At 39.5% G+C, this 15,545-nt stretch overlaps 2 protein-coding genes across 2 annotated transcripts in view; both read left to right on the forward strand.

Annotated features, from left to right (window-relative positions):
* Positions 1-606: 606 nt before the first annotated feature.
* On the forward strand, positions 607-3,972 carry LOC103760159 (secreted frizzled-related protein 2). The gene is made up of 4 exons (XM_008926617.2): positions 607-893; positions 1,419-1,588; positions 2,478-2,570; positions 3,662-3,972. The coding sequence occupies exons 1-4, from the start codon at positions 607-609 to the stop codon at positions 3,970-3,972; spliced, it is 861 nt and encodes a 286-aa protein (XP_008924865.1).
* Positions 3,973-5,436: 1,464 nt separating this feature from the next.
* TUBGCP6 (tubulin gamma complex associated protein 6) overlaps positions 5,437-15,545 on the forward strand; it is a 42,349-nt gene continuing 32,240 nt past the window's right edge. Inside the window, 13 exon segments of the mRNA XM_018067994.1 lie at positions 5,437-5,627; positions 6,045-6,118; positions 6,946-7,080; positions 9,266-9,362; positions 10,023-10,120; positions 10,201-10,305; positions 10,488-10,556; positions 11,210-11,336; positions 11,822-11,887; positions 12,235-12,294; positions 12,597-12,686; positions 13,877-13,983; positions 15,459-15,526. Coding sequence (XP_017923483.1) covers positions 6,054-6,118; positions 6,946-7,080; positions 9,266-9,362; positions 10,023-10,120; positions 10,201-10,305; positions 10,488-10,556; positions 11,210-11,336; positions 11,822-11,887; positions 12,235-12,294; positions 12,597-12,686; positions 13,877-13,983; positions 15,459-15,526 — 1,087 coding nt within the window. The 5' untranslated portion in view covers positions 5,437-5,627; positions 6,045-6,053.

A 15,545-nucleotide genomic window follows, 5' to 3' on the forward strand; every position in this document is an offset into this window, starting at 1 on the left:
CAGAATAGGGATCGAAATTTCCAGGCAAAATACTTGCCTTATAGCGGAAGACTGTCTCTTTTTTAGTGCTTGACCAAAGAAAGTACCTCTTCTACATTGTGAAACAGCGAAAGAGACATGGGCAATTAGCACAAGCAAAACATTTTCACTTGATAAGTCAATCTGGGCTGTTTTTTCTGCCATGTCAACAGTGTCTGAAAACAAAGGAGACACAGGAGCCCCAGGAGACAGCTTGTCTGCCCAACTCTTTTTCTGGATGATCTCTTAATTTGTTTTAGAAAGTACATAGCAAGCCTTACAGGTGTTAAAATTTAATATGCTACATAGCATGCTGCAGCCACTGACGCCGTGGGACATGTGAAAGACTATACCAAATCAGTGTACTTAGGGAACATACTTCTATACTTTATGTCCACCTCCCTGCCTGTCACAACAGTCCCTTGATTAGGCAATAAGACCTGGTCTTGTCTCAAGTGATTTGATAAGCAGTTGATAACCAACAGTTCATTAAGCTCTTGGGATATATAAGCCACTAGGTTTTCAGTGTGCCTCTGCACTTGGGGGGTTTGACAGCTCCCTGCTCAGAAGCCCAGGAGTCACTGGAAGATGTTATTGACTGCAAAAATATTTGTTTTTGCTGTGAATGGTTTCCTAAGAGCAGCAACAGGCTTTGACATTGGATTATCCACAAAATGTGTAGCGATACCCAAGGAGATGGGCATGTGCCACAATATTGGATACTCTGAAATGAGGCTTCCCAACCTGATGGGACACACAAGCATGGCCGAGGTTATCCTAAAATCCACCACCTGGCAGCACCTTGTACACACAGACTGTCACTCTCACGTGAGGATGTTCCTGTGCTCCCTGTTTGCACCCATCTGTTTAGATACGTAAGTACCACAGCACAGTACAATACAGGGATGAAATGAAATGCATGTTTATCATAATCTAAAAGCAATCTCCACGTTTTCTGAAGTAATTCTATTAGCTTTTTTTATATTCATCAGAAAAAAGGTACTGAAATCTTGTACCACTTTCAACTTTAGTTTCCTTTGGGAACATGAATGCTGTTGTCAAAGGATACCATGTTTTATTTTGTTACAGCTGAAATTTATTCTTATTCATTTAGGGTTGAAGCACCTATTGTGAATAGAATCAGGTTCATACTGAAGCTTTTCTCAGGTTGTCATAAAGACATTTTAAAAATTATAACTTAATGCTGTAAGCTCAGTCCAGTCCATATACAGACAACTTACTTGCATAGTTTGCATAGCTGCTGCTTCTGGAATTATATTATTATTGAAGGATGTTAAATATCAGTGAAGATGATGTACTTTGCACAGGAATCACCGTTGCAACCTTTTCTGTTATCACTGCGTGAGTTTGACTCAGCCTGGTATTTCCTCTGGCGACAGGTTTATCCATCCTTGTAGGAGTATGTGTGTTGCTGTCCGTGACAGCTGTGCCCTCGTGCTCCTCTGCCATGGACACCCCTGGCCTGACAGTCTGGACTGCGATAGATTCCCTGAGGATGAGGACATGTGCCTGGCATCTGTTACTAAGGAATATAAACACTTGCACAAAGGTAGTTTGAAGCTGGCAGAGGGAAGGGTGGCCTCCCTCTGTTCTGGGAATCAAGGAGATACAAGGGACACTGTTACCAGACAATCTGTGATTTCGTAAATGGAATTGTGTCTACCTTTGCTGCTTCACCTGTTCATGTAGATGGACAGGGAAGTGCTAGTATTTGCAGTGTAAGCTGCAGCAGATCTCAGATGATGGAAATCAGCATTGCTTCAAAAAAGAAAAGTGCAGTAGACCATGCTTAGATAGAGGAGGAAGGCAATTATGACCCTGCACAGCTATGGGCAGTAACATACCCACTGCAGCCCACTGTGTTTGAATTATTTTAAGGTCTCTTTATAGACTTATCAATGGCCCTTATCACAGATAAATTTATGTATACAATGAGTTGGTTCTCAGATCAGCTTAGAAAAATTGGGAATACTCAGGGAAACCTGAGTTACCATTGCATTAATGTTCAAATCTTCAAATGCATTAGGTTCTTATTAACTTCTATGGAAAACAATAGGAATCAGTTGCTGCTAGCACACCCAAATTCATACATTCACAACCCTAGCACAGCTGCACCCAGTCACTGCTAGAATCAGTCACCTAAACCCTTTCCCACCCACTCTAGCTGTGCTAAAAATAATTCTGTATTTGTTACTTTATCTGTTGCTGATAAATGAGCTTGTCAGTCTGAAAAATGACTGAATATGCATGGAAAATGAAACTCCATTTCATCTCTAGCCATGTTTTCAGAGAAGTGTGTTGATTTTTACCTATTATCACTGGTCATTTGTGTATTTTGTCTGTCATCCCCATGGTTAAACAGTGGGCTCTCAGCTTGGACAGTAGAAAACTAAAATTATTCTAAAATATAACAATGAGAATTTGTAATTTCATACCAGTCTTACCAAGGCCTGCCTGCCAGACCTGCCCGGCAGTGGAAGAATTCTTTACACACAGAGGAGTTCTCGAAGTTTTCTGTGACAGTAACTTTGGTAAGTCCTTGCTAATACAGCTGCTGTTAAAGAGACTAATAGCCTTTCTTCTGAATGCTTTAAAAGTAGGATTACAATAAGTAACAGTTTCTGCTGGGATTTCAAAGGATTAAGAGTTTGGCTGCAGATTTAACTTTTGGTTGTTTTTCAGAATATGCTCCTTCTAATCAAAATATAAGGAGGATTTATTTTGCATGAAAGATTTATTAATGATCTAGTTTGCAACCAAATATCTCTTCTATTCTGGTTTAGTTGGCTACATTGCAGTACAACATGCTTTATGGAAAGTATTTCTGTCAAAAGCAGACAAATAAGTAAGTTTGCCTCTTATTACTGGTTAAAGTCAATCTTTGGTGTTTTACGTGCGAACAGTGTATCCTCACTACTTGTGTGCATGACTTTTTTGTGACACATAGCTTACTGAAAAGGGGACTCAGAAAATCACATCAGTAAAAGAAATTCTTACTGCATGTTGTCTTATTGGAGTGACAAGTGAGTGGAGTTCCCCCCAGAGACTTCCTGCAAAACTCTTTATGTCAGTGTAGAGACCCTCAGTGACTTTGGCTGGCATTAGATCAAGCAGTGTGGGGAAATTTCATACTAAAAAGTGTTAGTGGAGTCAAATGAGGTAGGTAGATGCCTATAATGAAAAGGGAATATCTAAAAGGGTGGCATCAGCAAACATTACTAGCTTTTTGCCAAGCGTTTTCCAACCTGGACAAAGTGAGTTTCAGGAGAATTGCTTGGGCAAACTGGACAGCCTTGTGATACAAGAACAACACCAACAGCTTAGAATATGTAATTACACAAAAAGTCTGACATACATGGTTATGGTAAAAACACATTACTCACTTTCATGAAAATATTTTTTTCCTAGTTACTTAATTCAATGTAAAAAACTCCTTTACTACATACTCTTTATTTTTCAAAAATGTTTTAAACTTTATACTGCTGCTGGAGAAGGCCTCACCATAGTCTATCAGCGTAAATTATGATTGTATTTTTAAGTAATCATTCTTCTTTCATTGACAGTGTTTCCTTCTGCATTTGAGAGATGGAATGACTCATGTTTCCTTTTCTTTTTTCCTTAGCAGTGAAAGTAAAGCTGTCCAAGAGGAGAACAGTATTTGATGACCAAGAGTATAACATTGAATGCCAAGTGGAATTCATTACCCAGGGCTCACTCTTGCCTTATGAAACTCAGAGTATGATACGGCAGTGGCTGCTAATTAATGAAAAATGTACACAGAGGATGACTCCAACCCATCGGCCCATGGTGTATCTCCTCGTGGGGAATATTGAAGAGGGCATCATTTTAGTAAAACAGGTTTATCATTGGCAGAGGAAGGACTCCCAGTTGACGTTGGCCACTCAGAAGTGGAGATACCATAAATGCTTGTAAATATTTATCATATTATTTGTAAAAAGATTATTATATTTCTCATGCTAAACCTATCTTGTAAATAGGAATGTATTATAAGTGGAATGTAAAGCTTTAATTTCCTTTTAAATTGTATTATAAGTTGAACTTTAACTCCAATTAAAGGCTTCCTTTCCACAGAGTTACAGCCAGCCACATAAAGTTTGAACTTGGACAGCCATGGATAAATGTTTCTTTGAGTTATGGTAAAAAAAAAAAAAATCATAATGTGTGCAAAACTGGCATAAACTAGTTTTAAGCCAGCTGACTACTTTTCATGTATTTTTCCATACTGCCCATTCTACCATTTTCTCCAGTTATCTAAACTTTCCCTTGATTAATGTTTCATGAGTCCATCTCATTTTCTCCCGTTGGAGTATTTTGAAAGGAGACAGCCCCCTGCTGGTCGCCTTTGCCGGATGGAATAAAGAGGAATATGTAAATACGGTACGATTGGTCCCAGTCACAAGAAGATTTGGTTACTGGGCATCATTTCAGAATGACAGAGCTGCAATACCCTAACATTGGAAGCTACACGAAGATGGACAGAATTTTGCTTAGTTTTATAGATGTGTATAATAGACACAATAACACGTAATTGATAATACATAAACTATTTCAGTAATACAGCATCTATTATGGCCATATTTTCTTGAAACACATACAGAGAAAGTTTACAGGCAATAAATTTCTAGAAGTCGCACCTGTAACGATCTGGGTTCCCAATGTGTTCCCCAGAAGTTCAGGTTTGTAGCAGGTTATCAGGTCTAACGACACCTGTTCTATTCTGTTCCATCACTTTCTACCATGAACTGGGAAACCAGTAGAAACCGAGGAAGAAGGCGGTCAGTGTTTACAGGAGGCTCCCGTTGCCCTACACACCCGTGCCGGCTCGGATGGGCCGGGGAGGCACCAGAGCCGGGCCCGGGCGTGCGGGAGGCGGAGCTCGGGCTGACCACGTTCCCATCACTGCTGAAATGGAGCAGTAAATCCCTTTCGTTCAGGTTCTTACTTTATTTCTCCCTAAGTCAGGAGATACCACACAGCCAGGGGCTGTGGGATGTTTAGCTCTTGGGTCAGCTCCACACTAAAACCCTTAGAGCGGTCGGACTCGTCACGACCGGCCCCGAACCCGCAGGGAACCCCCCGGGGCGCCCGCCACGTCCCGCGTGGGGAGTGACGTCGCACGGCGCAGCCGGCGGAAATCCCACACCGTGATTTAGAAGTGCGCTCCCGGCAAACCCGGGGCGGGGGGTTGGGGGGTTCCTACAGGCGCTCCGTGCATGGGCCGCGTGTTGGGACGCGCTGCCCTTCGCTTGAAGCTCAACAGGTCGGCCGCGGGGCTTGCAGAAGGCTTTCGCCGGCAGCGGGAGCGAGTAGCGGGAGCGGGCCCGTGGCCCAGGGAACCGCGGCTCCGGGCGGCTCGGGGCTCGGGTGCGGCGGCCCCGCTGCCGGCACTGCCCTCGCTGTCCGCTGGTCGGCCTCTTCGTCTCTCTTTAGTGCCTCGCTTGAGTTTTAAACGGGGCAGATCCGTGTAGTTGTTCTGTCCGTGGTGTACGAGGTCTGTTGTTCGTACTCTGTGGCTTTGTAGCGCAGGCTTTCACACGCAGCTGTTTGGCTTCGCCCCACCGAGACAGGTAAGTCGGTGTGCGATGGGGGGAGGAGGCCTGTGTTCAGAGCCCCACCTGGCTTGTGAGGCTCTGAGTGGGTAGGGGGGCTTGGGGAGATGGCCTGTACTCCCTTCACCCGCCCCGGGAGTGCCAGCGCCGAGTGCTTGAGCACTCGGGTAATGGTGAATCCTGCCTGCATCCAATTTCCAGGTCGATGCCATCAGCTTTGCACTGCTGCCTTGCTCCTCAGTTGTGTCAAAATCTGAGTCCTAAATGTTTTTCTTTGATTTCGTTCTGTAAGTGCAAAGTCTAAAGTGCAAAATTGTCATGCAAGCAGATATGCTCTGTACTTACATTCTCACTAACTAGTGTAATACTAACTGTTTTAAGATTAAGTTTACTTCTGGGCTGAAATATGTGTCTTGGGTTTTTTGTTTTGCTCAGTCTGTAGCAATGGCTTCAGGAACAGTGCTGATTTATGATGAGGAGATGACCACTCACAAACTACTCTGGAGTGAGTAAGTCAGTGCTGTTCTTTTTATGAATAGATTCTTACTAGGACTTGTGAGAAAAGTACCAACTAAATGCATTTTTTGTAAACGTAATAGGGAATACCTAGTGATAGGTATTCTCCTTTTGGAGAAGAAAATTTATTTTACTTGCAGTTTGTATCTAGATAATGTAATGATAATCTGAAGCTGGATTTGAGAAGCTGTAGCCTCCAGTCTGAGAGGCCTTAATAAGAAGCGTTAGCATAAGGCATCTGAGTAGGCCCCTAAATTAAGTATTTTAAGCTAATTAAATTGTTTATAAAGCTAAAGTATTACTGATCTTGGAAAAAGTATGTAGGTACACTCACTCAGCTGAAATTCGTCAATTAAATTCAGTTAGAAATTGGTATATGCCACTTACTTAAATTTATGTAAATTAGACCGGTTCCTTTGCAGTGCTCAGGGTAACAATCCATTGTTTTCTTCTCTTCCAAACCTGCTTCTCCTCTGTTCACCTTCACTTTAATCTACAGCTTTTAATTTCAGCATTCCCATGTCTGTAGTTAAGCATTGCAACTCTCAGCAGTGGGAGAGGAAACAATAAAGAGATGCTATTATATAGGTTGGCTTTTTTTAAAGAACTATTTTTTTCTTACGTATTTTAGAATAAATTTCTAACTTGGCTCCAAAACGAAAAGTGTTCGAAGATTTTATTTTTCTTTTACTCTCACATGTCCATCTTTGAGGGTAATGAATCTTCTTACAATGGGGAGTTGAAAGCAAGGCTTTATGAAGTGTATTTGTTAGCTGGGCTTGTATGATATTATAGTAATATGATTATTGCTTATTTTCAGTCCTATTTGTGATATTGAAGTGCCAGAAAGACTTTCATCCTCCTATGAGCAGCTTAAATGTTACCACCTTGTGGAAAGATGTGTCCATGTGCCTGCCAGAGAAGGAAGCGAGGAGGAGATCCTGTTGGTTCACAGGTCTGAAACTTAACTTTCATTACCATTTAGATTAACTCAATGAAACAGCAGAACTTATACATCCAGGTCATATTTTGATCCATTTGAAAAGGGCTGCTCCAAAATTCAGTGACTTCCATTGATTTCAATGGAAAATGTGTCACACTGAAAATTAGTTGAATAATGTTGAGTATGGTGTAAGTGTTTAATTATGAATCTGCTATCCCACTAAACACCCATTCTCACTCTTTGGGATCTTAGGCAACGAATGCTCATTTATACATAGGAATAAAAGTAAACTTCTAAAAAAAACTGGGACAAGACCTTGAAAAGTGTAGGAAAATGGGTATTTCTTTAGAAAGATAATAACCTCTTCTTTCTTAAGCATCTTTGAGATAAAGTGGACCAAACAGAAATACTTTGCAGCTAATTCTATGGAGAGGTGGATGTCGGAGGAACAGCAGCCAGCCTGTTCTGGGCAGTCATGGCAATGAAATCTGCTCTGGCACTTGTCACCTTGGTGTGATGGTTCTGCAGCCAGCTGCAGATGATTCTGCATGTTGCTTGTGTGCTCATTTGCCCTTGTCAGGGAGTGGCAAGGGCAGCCTTTTCCAAAAGGCAAGGGATCTGGAGCAGAGAGTGATGACAGGGCAGGCAGAGGCAATAGCTTTGTGGACAAGGCCACAATCCCACAATACCCAGCACAGGTCCAGCAATGGTACCTGGATTCAGCCATGAGTTTAGTCTGCCCAGCGAGGCCATAGCGACACGGCAGGTTTGAAGTCAAGCTGGAGAGTCAGTGCACAGGTCAGGGTCCAGGTCCAGATTAATGGGCTGCGTGGCCAAACACAGACTTTGCTACACAACACAGCTGCAGTGTAGCCAAGAGAAAGAGCCTTATCTTGGAAGGAGGAGCAGCATCTGCTGAGGCTTCTTAGCAGAGCTGTTTGGAGGGTGCCTCTGCTGACATTCCTTCTAGTGCTCTCTCTCAAGGTGACCAGCTGCATTGTCTTTGCTTGTTCTGGACACAGCAGCCAAACCCCAGGAGGGAAGGGATGCACTCAGGGCCCTGACACCTATGAACAGGACCATAGCTTGATCCTAAGTCATTCTTGAATTTTCAGGTTCCAAAACAGTATTTCTTCTAAAAAACACGCTTCTTAGACTGCAATTAGTGCTGTGTACCAATATAATTTATTTTCATGGTAAATACATTGCTGATTGGGTATGGAAGAGGCTTGATCACTATTTTCAGTTGATTTACTCCTACTAGATGACTGCAGCAAATCACTTCACTGTCTTGGTTTACATAGGTAAGGTAGAGATAATACAGCTCTTTCCTCTCCAAAACACTTTTAGATTGAAACAAATTTATAACTCTTCTAGAAATATTTTATTTGTGCTCACGGTTAGTTATGAGGCTGCTGCTGAAGTTAAACTAGTAATTAGGTAGTTATTCATGTTCATATGGTTTTATTCCTGTTAATACCTTCATTTTGAAGCAACTGTTTATTTCCATTAGGCTGCACTAGTATGTCTCATTTTTTTGTGAAATTCTGGCTACTTTGGTGTTATCCACCTAGAGGAATGCATATATGGATTAGGTCACAGATGGGATGCCATCAGCCTCCATTTCCAGCTCACTACAGAAAGGCAGGAGATCAGTGACAGAGAATTGGGGGAACATTGATGCTAGTGCCTTAGTACTTACTGCACTCTTGAACCAGTGAAAAGAAGGAGTTAGTAGACACCTAATAAGGGATTCACTCAAAAGTTTGTTTTTCACAGAACAAGACAGAACTAGATGCATATTCTCAGAGTTGTAATTCACACTCTGATGACTGTCAAAATCAAAGTTTAGTTCTTGTTGAGGTGGTGTATATATGTAGCATGGATTACAAAATAGACTGCTGCGTGATGAAGAAAGAGTCTTTTTTTTTGAAAGCAAGACTAATTACTCTTACCACTGAAAAAGAGAGAAAAATGTTGTACTTCTAAGACATTCAAGAACCCTTGCTGTCATAGAGCTCCTTAATTTTTTCACTATATCCTACATCTAGCATTCCAGAGTACCTGTTGGACTCCTGAAGCCCCACAGAAAGCCCATTTTAACATATATTCTGTTACTTCTTGTTGCATTCTACATTAAAAAAAAAAAATCTAGTTGCGTAGTTAAGTGTTGTGTTAATCTCTCTCTCCTCTGCAGTTCAGAGCACTTGGAAGTGGCAAAAAGCACTCAGACAATGAATGAGGAGGAGCTGAAAAGAGTCTCTGAAAATTATGATGCTTTTTTCTTTCATCCGGTGTGTAAATTAAACTGCTTCCTCTCTTGGGAGTTACAAGTATTTGTGTTATCGCATCTGAGTGACACCAAGATGTCAAGTAGGGGAAAACTGGCAATACAGTTTTTGCTATTTAGTCTCACATTTATTTATGATGTTATTGTTATATGTTTCAAGTTTAGTATAATGCTGTAATTTAAATTGGTTAAGTGTCCTGTCATCTATTCTGTAATTGTATCATGCCAGTATAGTGCACTACTCAAATTTTAGCTCTATTTTTGTCACTTAATGTCACTGTAGACAATTAGTGACCTGCTAATCACATTTTGGTAACAATTGCTCTTAAATGTTGTGCCAGGTAAGGAAGATGAAGTCTTCTGTGTTTTGTTTCTGTGTGGTTTCGTTTCTTATTTTCAAAGATGCCATATTACTCTGCTCAGTATGTCCATCTCATGTTTCTTAACTGCTCCACAGAGAACGTCCTTATAAAGGTTATGGTGATTACAGGTAATCCTAATGGAAAGCACTGTGTTGTAAAGTCCTGTTTCAACTGTCTTCATACAGTTTCAGTTGGGTAGAATTATGTCAAGACAATTCACTGTTGGGATGCTAAAGCATGTGATGTGTGATTAGTTTAAGTTGATGAGTAATTGATGACAACTATGAGTTTCTCTTTTTCAGAACACTTACCGCTGTGCCAGACTAGCAGTAGGAGCAACTTTGCAGCTGGTGGACTCTGTGATGTCAGGAAAAGGGCGCAATGGAATGGCATTAGTAAGGTAGGAAAATGTGTGAGAAAGTTTTCACTTCTTGGCAGAGTTTCTTTCGTTGTTATTAACTTTATAAAACTTTGGTTCAGACCTCCAGGTCACCACAGCCAGAGAAATGCAGCTAATGGGTTCTGTTTGTTCAACAATGTTGCTATTGCAGCAGAATATGCAAAACTGAAATATGGTCTACAGAGGTAAGTGCATGGTTGACTCTAGAGAAGCCTTTCATATGCAAGTAACAGTTTGACATTGTACTGGTTTAGATTATTGTCTAGAGTGTTCCTTTTGGTTTGGAAAAACATTTTTCATTTGTATCTTTTGTAGATTAAGATGCTGTGGTTCTTCCACTGAATGTTTTCTTTTGTTTTCTATACAGAATCCTAATTGTTGACTGGGATGTGCATCATGGGCAAGGAACTCAGTATATATTTGAAGAGGATCCAAGGTTTGAAAATATACATATTTCATTTTTTTTAATGTTAGCTGTTTAAAGATTGTTTTGCGTCTGTAGCGAATAAGATTTTTTTTTAAACTTCTAAAACTAAAATCTTGCAAAACATTTGCTTTGCTATTTTAGTCACTCTGTTTTTTACTTGTTATAAAATAGAGGGAAAAATTTAAAATCCAGTAGAACAGATTCACATTTTTTTAAAGAATAACAAACATAAAATGAGCAATATGATTACCTTGATTTGCCAGTACTCAGGTAATACTTGAGTACTCTCTGTATTCAGGAATCTCTCAGATAAAGTCTTCAAGTAGTAGTTGGATAAAATATGTGAGCTTTATATTATTTTTGGAAAATTCACGTAAGTAGGTTCTAGAAACAAGTGTGCTGTTCTGAAAATTCCTTGAAAATTCCTTGTCTTTGATCTGTATGAAGTGCATGCATATAAGACATTTTTAGCAGGTTACTTTTTAGGTTAATTTTGGCATAGGACCTACTGTACAGATTTTCACAGTCCAAGTTCTTTAAGAGAACTAAGGAGAAAGGACAATTTTATTTTCTTGCTTTCAGGCAATAGTCACCAGGTTCAGGATATAAAGTCATTTTCAGAATCTTTTTGTCAAATTGGACTTATTTTTTTTTATTTTCAGTGTTTTGTACTTTTCCTGGCATCGTTACGAACATCAGGAATTCTGGCCATCACTCAAAGAATCTGATTATGATGCTGTGGGTCTGGGAAAAGGAAAAGGTTTCAACATAAATTTGCCTTGGAATAAGGTAAATATTGTTTACAGCACAACAAAGCAAGTGTAATAGCTTTGTCTTTCGTTCTTTAGGTAACACTTTCTGAGAGAGTGTACTGCTTCACTTGCTTGGTAGATGTCTTAGCTGAGTGTACATCCTTCCTGTCAGTGGAATGTCTGCTGAAAAACGTTGCTGAGAATGTGATAACATTTAAAAAATAGAAGGGAGAGAAAAACTTACACATCCATTTTTACTTGAATATCTTGCCTAGCCATCAAATTGGAAAGTGTTTCAGGAGATGGTTACATCCATTCTTGTTTAGCAGAGAACTGAAGCTCATTCTTAAGATTAAGAATGGTGGATATTTATGTACTTGACTTAAATGGAGTTTATTTTACAGAACTTAGTAACATTCCTTAATCTTTAGCTTTTACTATCTTTCCCTAAAGTCTTGAAGAACCTTAGAAAATTTGTCATTCCAACAGGAAAATATAACCAGTGTTTCTCATATTTTTCAGGTCGGGATGGGAAATTCAGATTATCTTGCTGCATTTTTCCATGTATTGCTTCCAGTGGCTTTTGAGGTATTTTTTTTTCTGCCTTCCTAAGTGCTTCTTAAGCAGGTACTGTTGAATATTTTATAGAAAGCAGTAACTGCCAGTAGCAGAGTTAACACATTATTTCTGCTGGTATGATGTCCTGGTGAACTGAATAGTGTTACGGAATTTTAGCTTTTAAATATTCAATATAATGATCTGCAACTTCTCTGGCAGGGATGAAAATAGTGTAAAAGGGTAATTTATTCAAGGAGAACCTTTATTTGTGTTCATATTGTAACTGAAATAACAGTTGATCATGGTACAGTTGAAATCGGTACAAAATTGAAAATAGGACATAAGAATGTGCTATAACTGTCTCTGTTCTATAACAGTTTGATCCTGAACTTGTTATTGTCTCCTCTGGATATGATTCTGGAATTGGAGACCCCGAAGTAAGTAACTTATGGTTTTTGTGTTGTCAGTCACAAATCTGTTCAGAAAATATTCCTACCTGTTTAATCTCCTGTGATTGATAAGTGAAATTCAGTTTGATCAAGCTAAAAATACATGTTTGCATGTATGAAACACTACAAAAATGTAAAGACAGATTATCCTATAGATATGTGTATGTATATATACAAGTGTTTGTATGTGTGTTTGTGTGCGTGTATATATATATATATATTGATATGGGTTTCATACCAATGTTTTTGATTCAAGGTTTCATTTCTTAAAAAATTTTTCTTTGACTTAGGGTCAGATGAATGCCACTCCTGAGGTTTTTGCCCACCTTACCCATTTCCTGATGCAATTAGCTAATGGAAAGCTGTGTGTCATCCTAGAGGTAAAGACTTTTAAAATGTACTCCCATGGGAAAGGGCTTTGTATAAGAGCCATTTAGAGCAAACTAGAAGCTAAGAAGCAAAATGGCTAAGATTTGGCAGTGCTCTTACATCTTGAACTTTTGAAACAGAGGAGCCATATGCTTATCATTCAAAAAAATATCCTTCTCAAATCTGTTCAGTTTTTGTCAACAGTTACTAGTCTACTGCTGTGGAGAGTCCCAAACTCGTTAAAATGTATTTAGTGAATAGGCTGCATTACAAATGATTTAAAAAATATGTCTTATTCCAGGAGAGTTTAACCTAAATATATTCTTACTTAATAATGGAGCATTTACAAAATTCTCTTTTTTGATGAAAAGCCTCTATGCAAGCTCTTGAAGACCTCTTCTTTATTCTTTTTTTAAACAATTAAAAATGTTTTCTCCTTTTGAAATCTAGATTTGAACTCCCTATTTCTGCAGCACATTAGAAAAATGGTGGTTTTTCAGGTAAATAAGTGTGTGGAAATATTGCTGCCAACCAGGTCTCCAAGAGTGAACTGCAAATTAGTTGATTCACTTGACCTCTGTTTTGCATGACCTTTCTTCCACCATCCTTTCCAGCTGGTTATTGTAGATATTTTTGTCTACTAGCTGAAGTGCAAATAAGCATCCACTCCTACTACAGATGATGTGACTGCTCCATTGGTAATAGATTGCTTCCTGCATACCACCTAGCAGCCTAAATCTATTTTGTTCTCTAAATTCTGCCAAACCATTAGGCAATCACATCTCAAAAGTGTCAGGCCGTATGAGATTTCTCTTATGCAGACATTTTAGAGGACAGTGATAGCATTTGCCTTCTAAGGAATCTTCCACAAGAACTGTTGAAGATGGCATGTTGCGAATGGGAGTGGAGAAGGCATACGTTCCCAGGGTTTTCATGTCAAAGTCATGAGTAATTTCTGAAGTTATTTGAACCATGATGAAGTGAGTTGAATCATGAGATGCCAGTGAAGTACAGCAGGTAGCCACTAACTTACTGTTTTCATACTGAAAGTCATTGACTTAGATGTACTTTCATATTACCTTTCGTTTCTGTAAATACAGATATATTTCAAAAGTATAATTTATTTTCTATTATGATATTCAGAGAGATGTTAAAAGTACTTGTCCCTTAGTTGACACAAATTTTTTTTTTTTTTTTTTAGGGTGGATACCACTTGAAATCATTGGCTGAATCAGTCTGCATGACTGTAAAAACTTTGCTTGGAGATCCTGTACCTCAAATAACTGGAGAAATGGCACCTTGTCTAAGGTAAGCATATAAAGAATTCTAGAACAACCCATCCAAGGTACAGTTTTGTATACTTTTCTTTCTGAAATTATTTGAAGTTGTGATATCTTACAGCATAAAACCATAAACCATTTTATCCTTGGGCCTTGTTATCCTATAGAAATCCATCTCATTGAAGGCTAAGACAATCCTATTGTAATTAAGACAATGCAAATTAGTGACAGCCACTATGTGGGAAAGTATGCAATTGCAAGGATTAGTTCTTCAGACCCCAGGGCCACTTCAATTGCTGTAGTACAGGAAAAGCTGGAGCTAACCTTTCTCTCATCAGTGAGAGCTGATGCTTTGCAGAGCCAGACTTGATGAATCCTTGTGCTTCTAGAATTTGGAGCATTGAGGCTTTGGGTGCAAAAGCACTTGATGGTGTAGAGCTGTACCAAGATAATGAAATTTCAAGTCTACTTTTTGGAGACACTAAGAGTGTGTTAATCTGACCTAGTAAAGCATTCTGAACCTTGGGCATGAATCAGTCCCACATCACAAAAGTGTCTTTCTCTCTACCTGTCTGTGCTACCTCCTCCATGTCTCCATGTCTGTCCTCAGTCTCTCTCCCACTTCAGTAGCTGCCCTGGGCTTTTTCCAGCAGTAATGCTCCTCATGCACTTGGGTGGCAGCACCTACCAGTTGGCTGTGTTAGTTAAAACTCGGAACTCAGATCAGCCAGGGAAGCAGTGGAGATAAACATGGGCTGTGGGCTGAGCAGTGTTCGGTAAACTCACAGAGCAAAGCTGGGTTTTTTTGCTCTCAGCACATCCCATAGCCCCTGTGTGTCCTCTGTTTCTTCTCCAGCAACTGTGGTATCTCAAGTTGCTATCATCCTAGGTAATAAAGAGTTGGTTACATATTTATCCAGTATCAGTCCAGCTCCTGAATACCTTAAAAATAATCTCTAAGTACACAGAATTTCTTCTGGATTTAATGAGTGGAATTATGTATGATAGCTAACATAATAGGACCATTTGACCATAGTGCTGCAAATACCAGTGGTAATAAAAAGAAGATGTCAGCACAAAGAATAGCAGGGAATGTGATTTACTTGGTTTCTGAACAGATTGTCTCGCATTTGAGTGAATCTAATTAAATCTTTACGTTGTGTAGCTAAAATCTCTGGCAGGTGTGGACAGACAGGAGAACTCAGACTTGAGTTCTCAGAACAAGACCCTGTGCTTGTTCCAGCAGCAGGGTTGGGATTTCACTCACTGTGTGTAAATGTGCGTACATGCTGCACGTGTTCTTCTTTTTTGACTCTTAAATCTTTCCAAGCTATCTGCCCACTGATTTTCATTCTCTTTATTTTTCTGTTCTGCATTCTTGGAAGAGAGACCAGAGCTTGTTCATTTTCAGTTGGATATTTTGGTTTTGCTTTTTTGTTGAGGTAAGTTATGTTTCCTCTGTTTTCATTATTCCTGATTCTGTTAATCTGGTTTCTTTTGTAGTGCTGTTGAATCTATTCAGAATGTGAGAGCAGCACATAAGCCCTACTGGAAATGGTTGACATATGAAGGTAATTCCTCTTTCTTCAA

The sequence above is a fragment of the Manacus vitellinus genome, unplaced genomic scaffold, assembly GCF_001715985.3.
Source record: "Manacus vitellinus isolate BGI_N305 unplaced genomic scaffold, ASM171598v3 scaffold_13_pilon, whole genome shotgun sequence".
NCBI classification, from domain to species: Eukaryota; Metazoa; Chordata; class Aves; order Passeriformes; family Pipridae; genus Manacus; species Manacus vitellinus.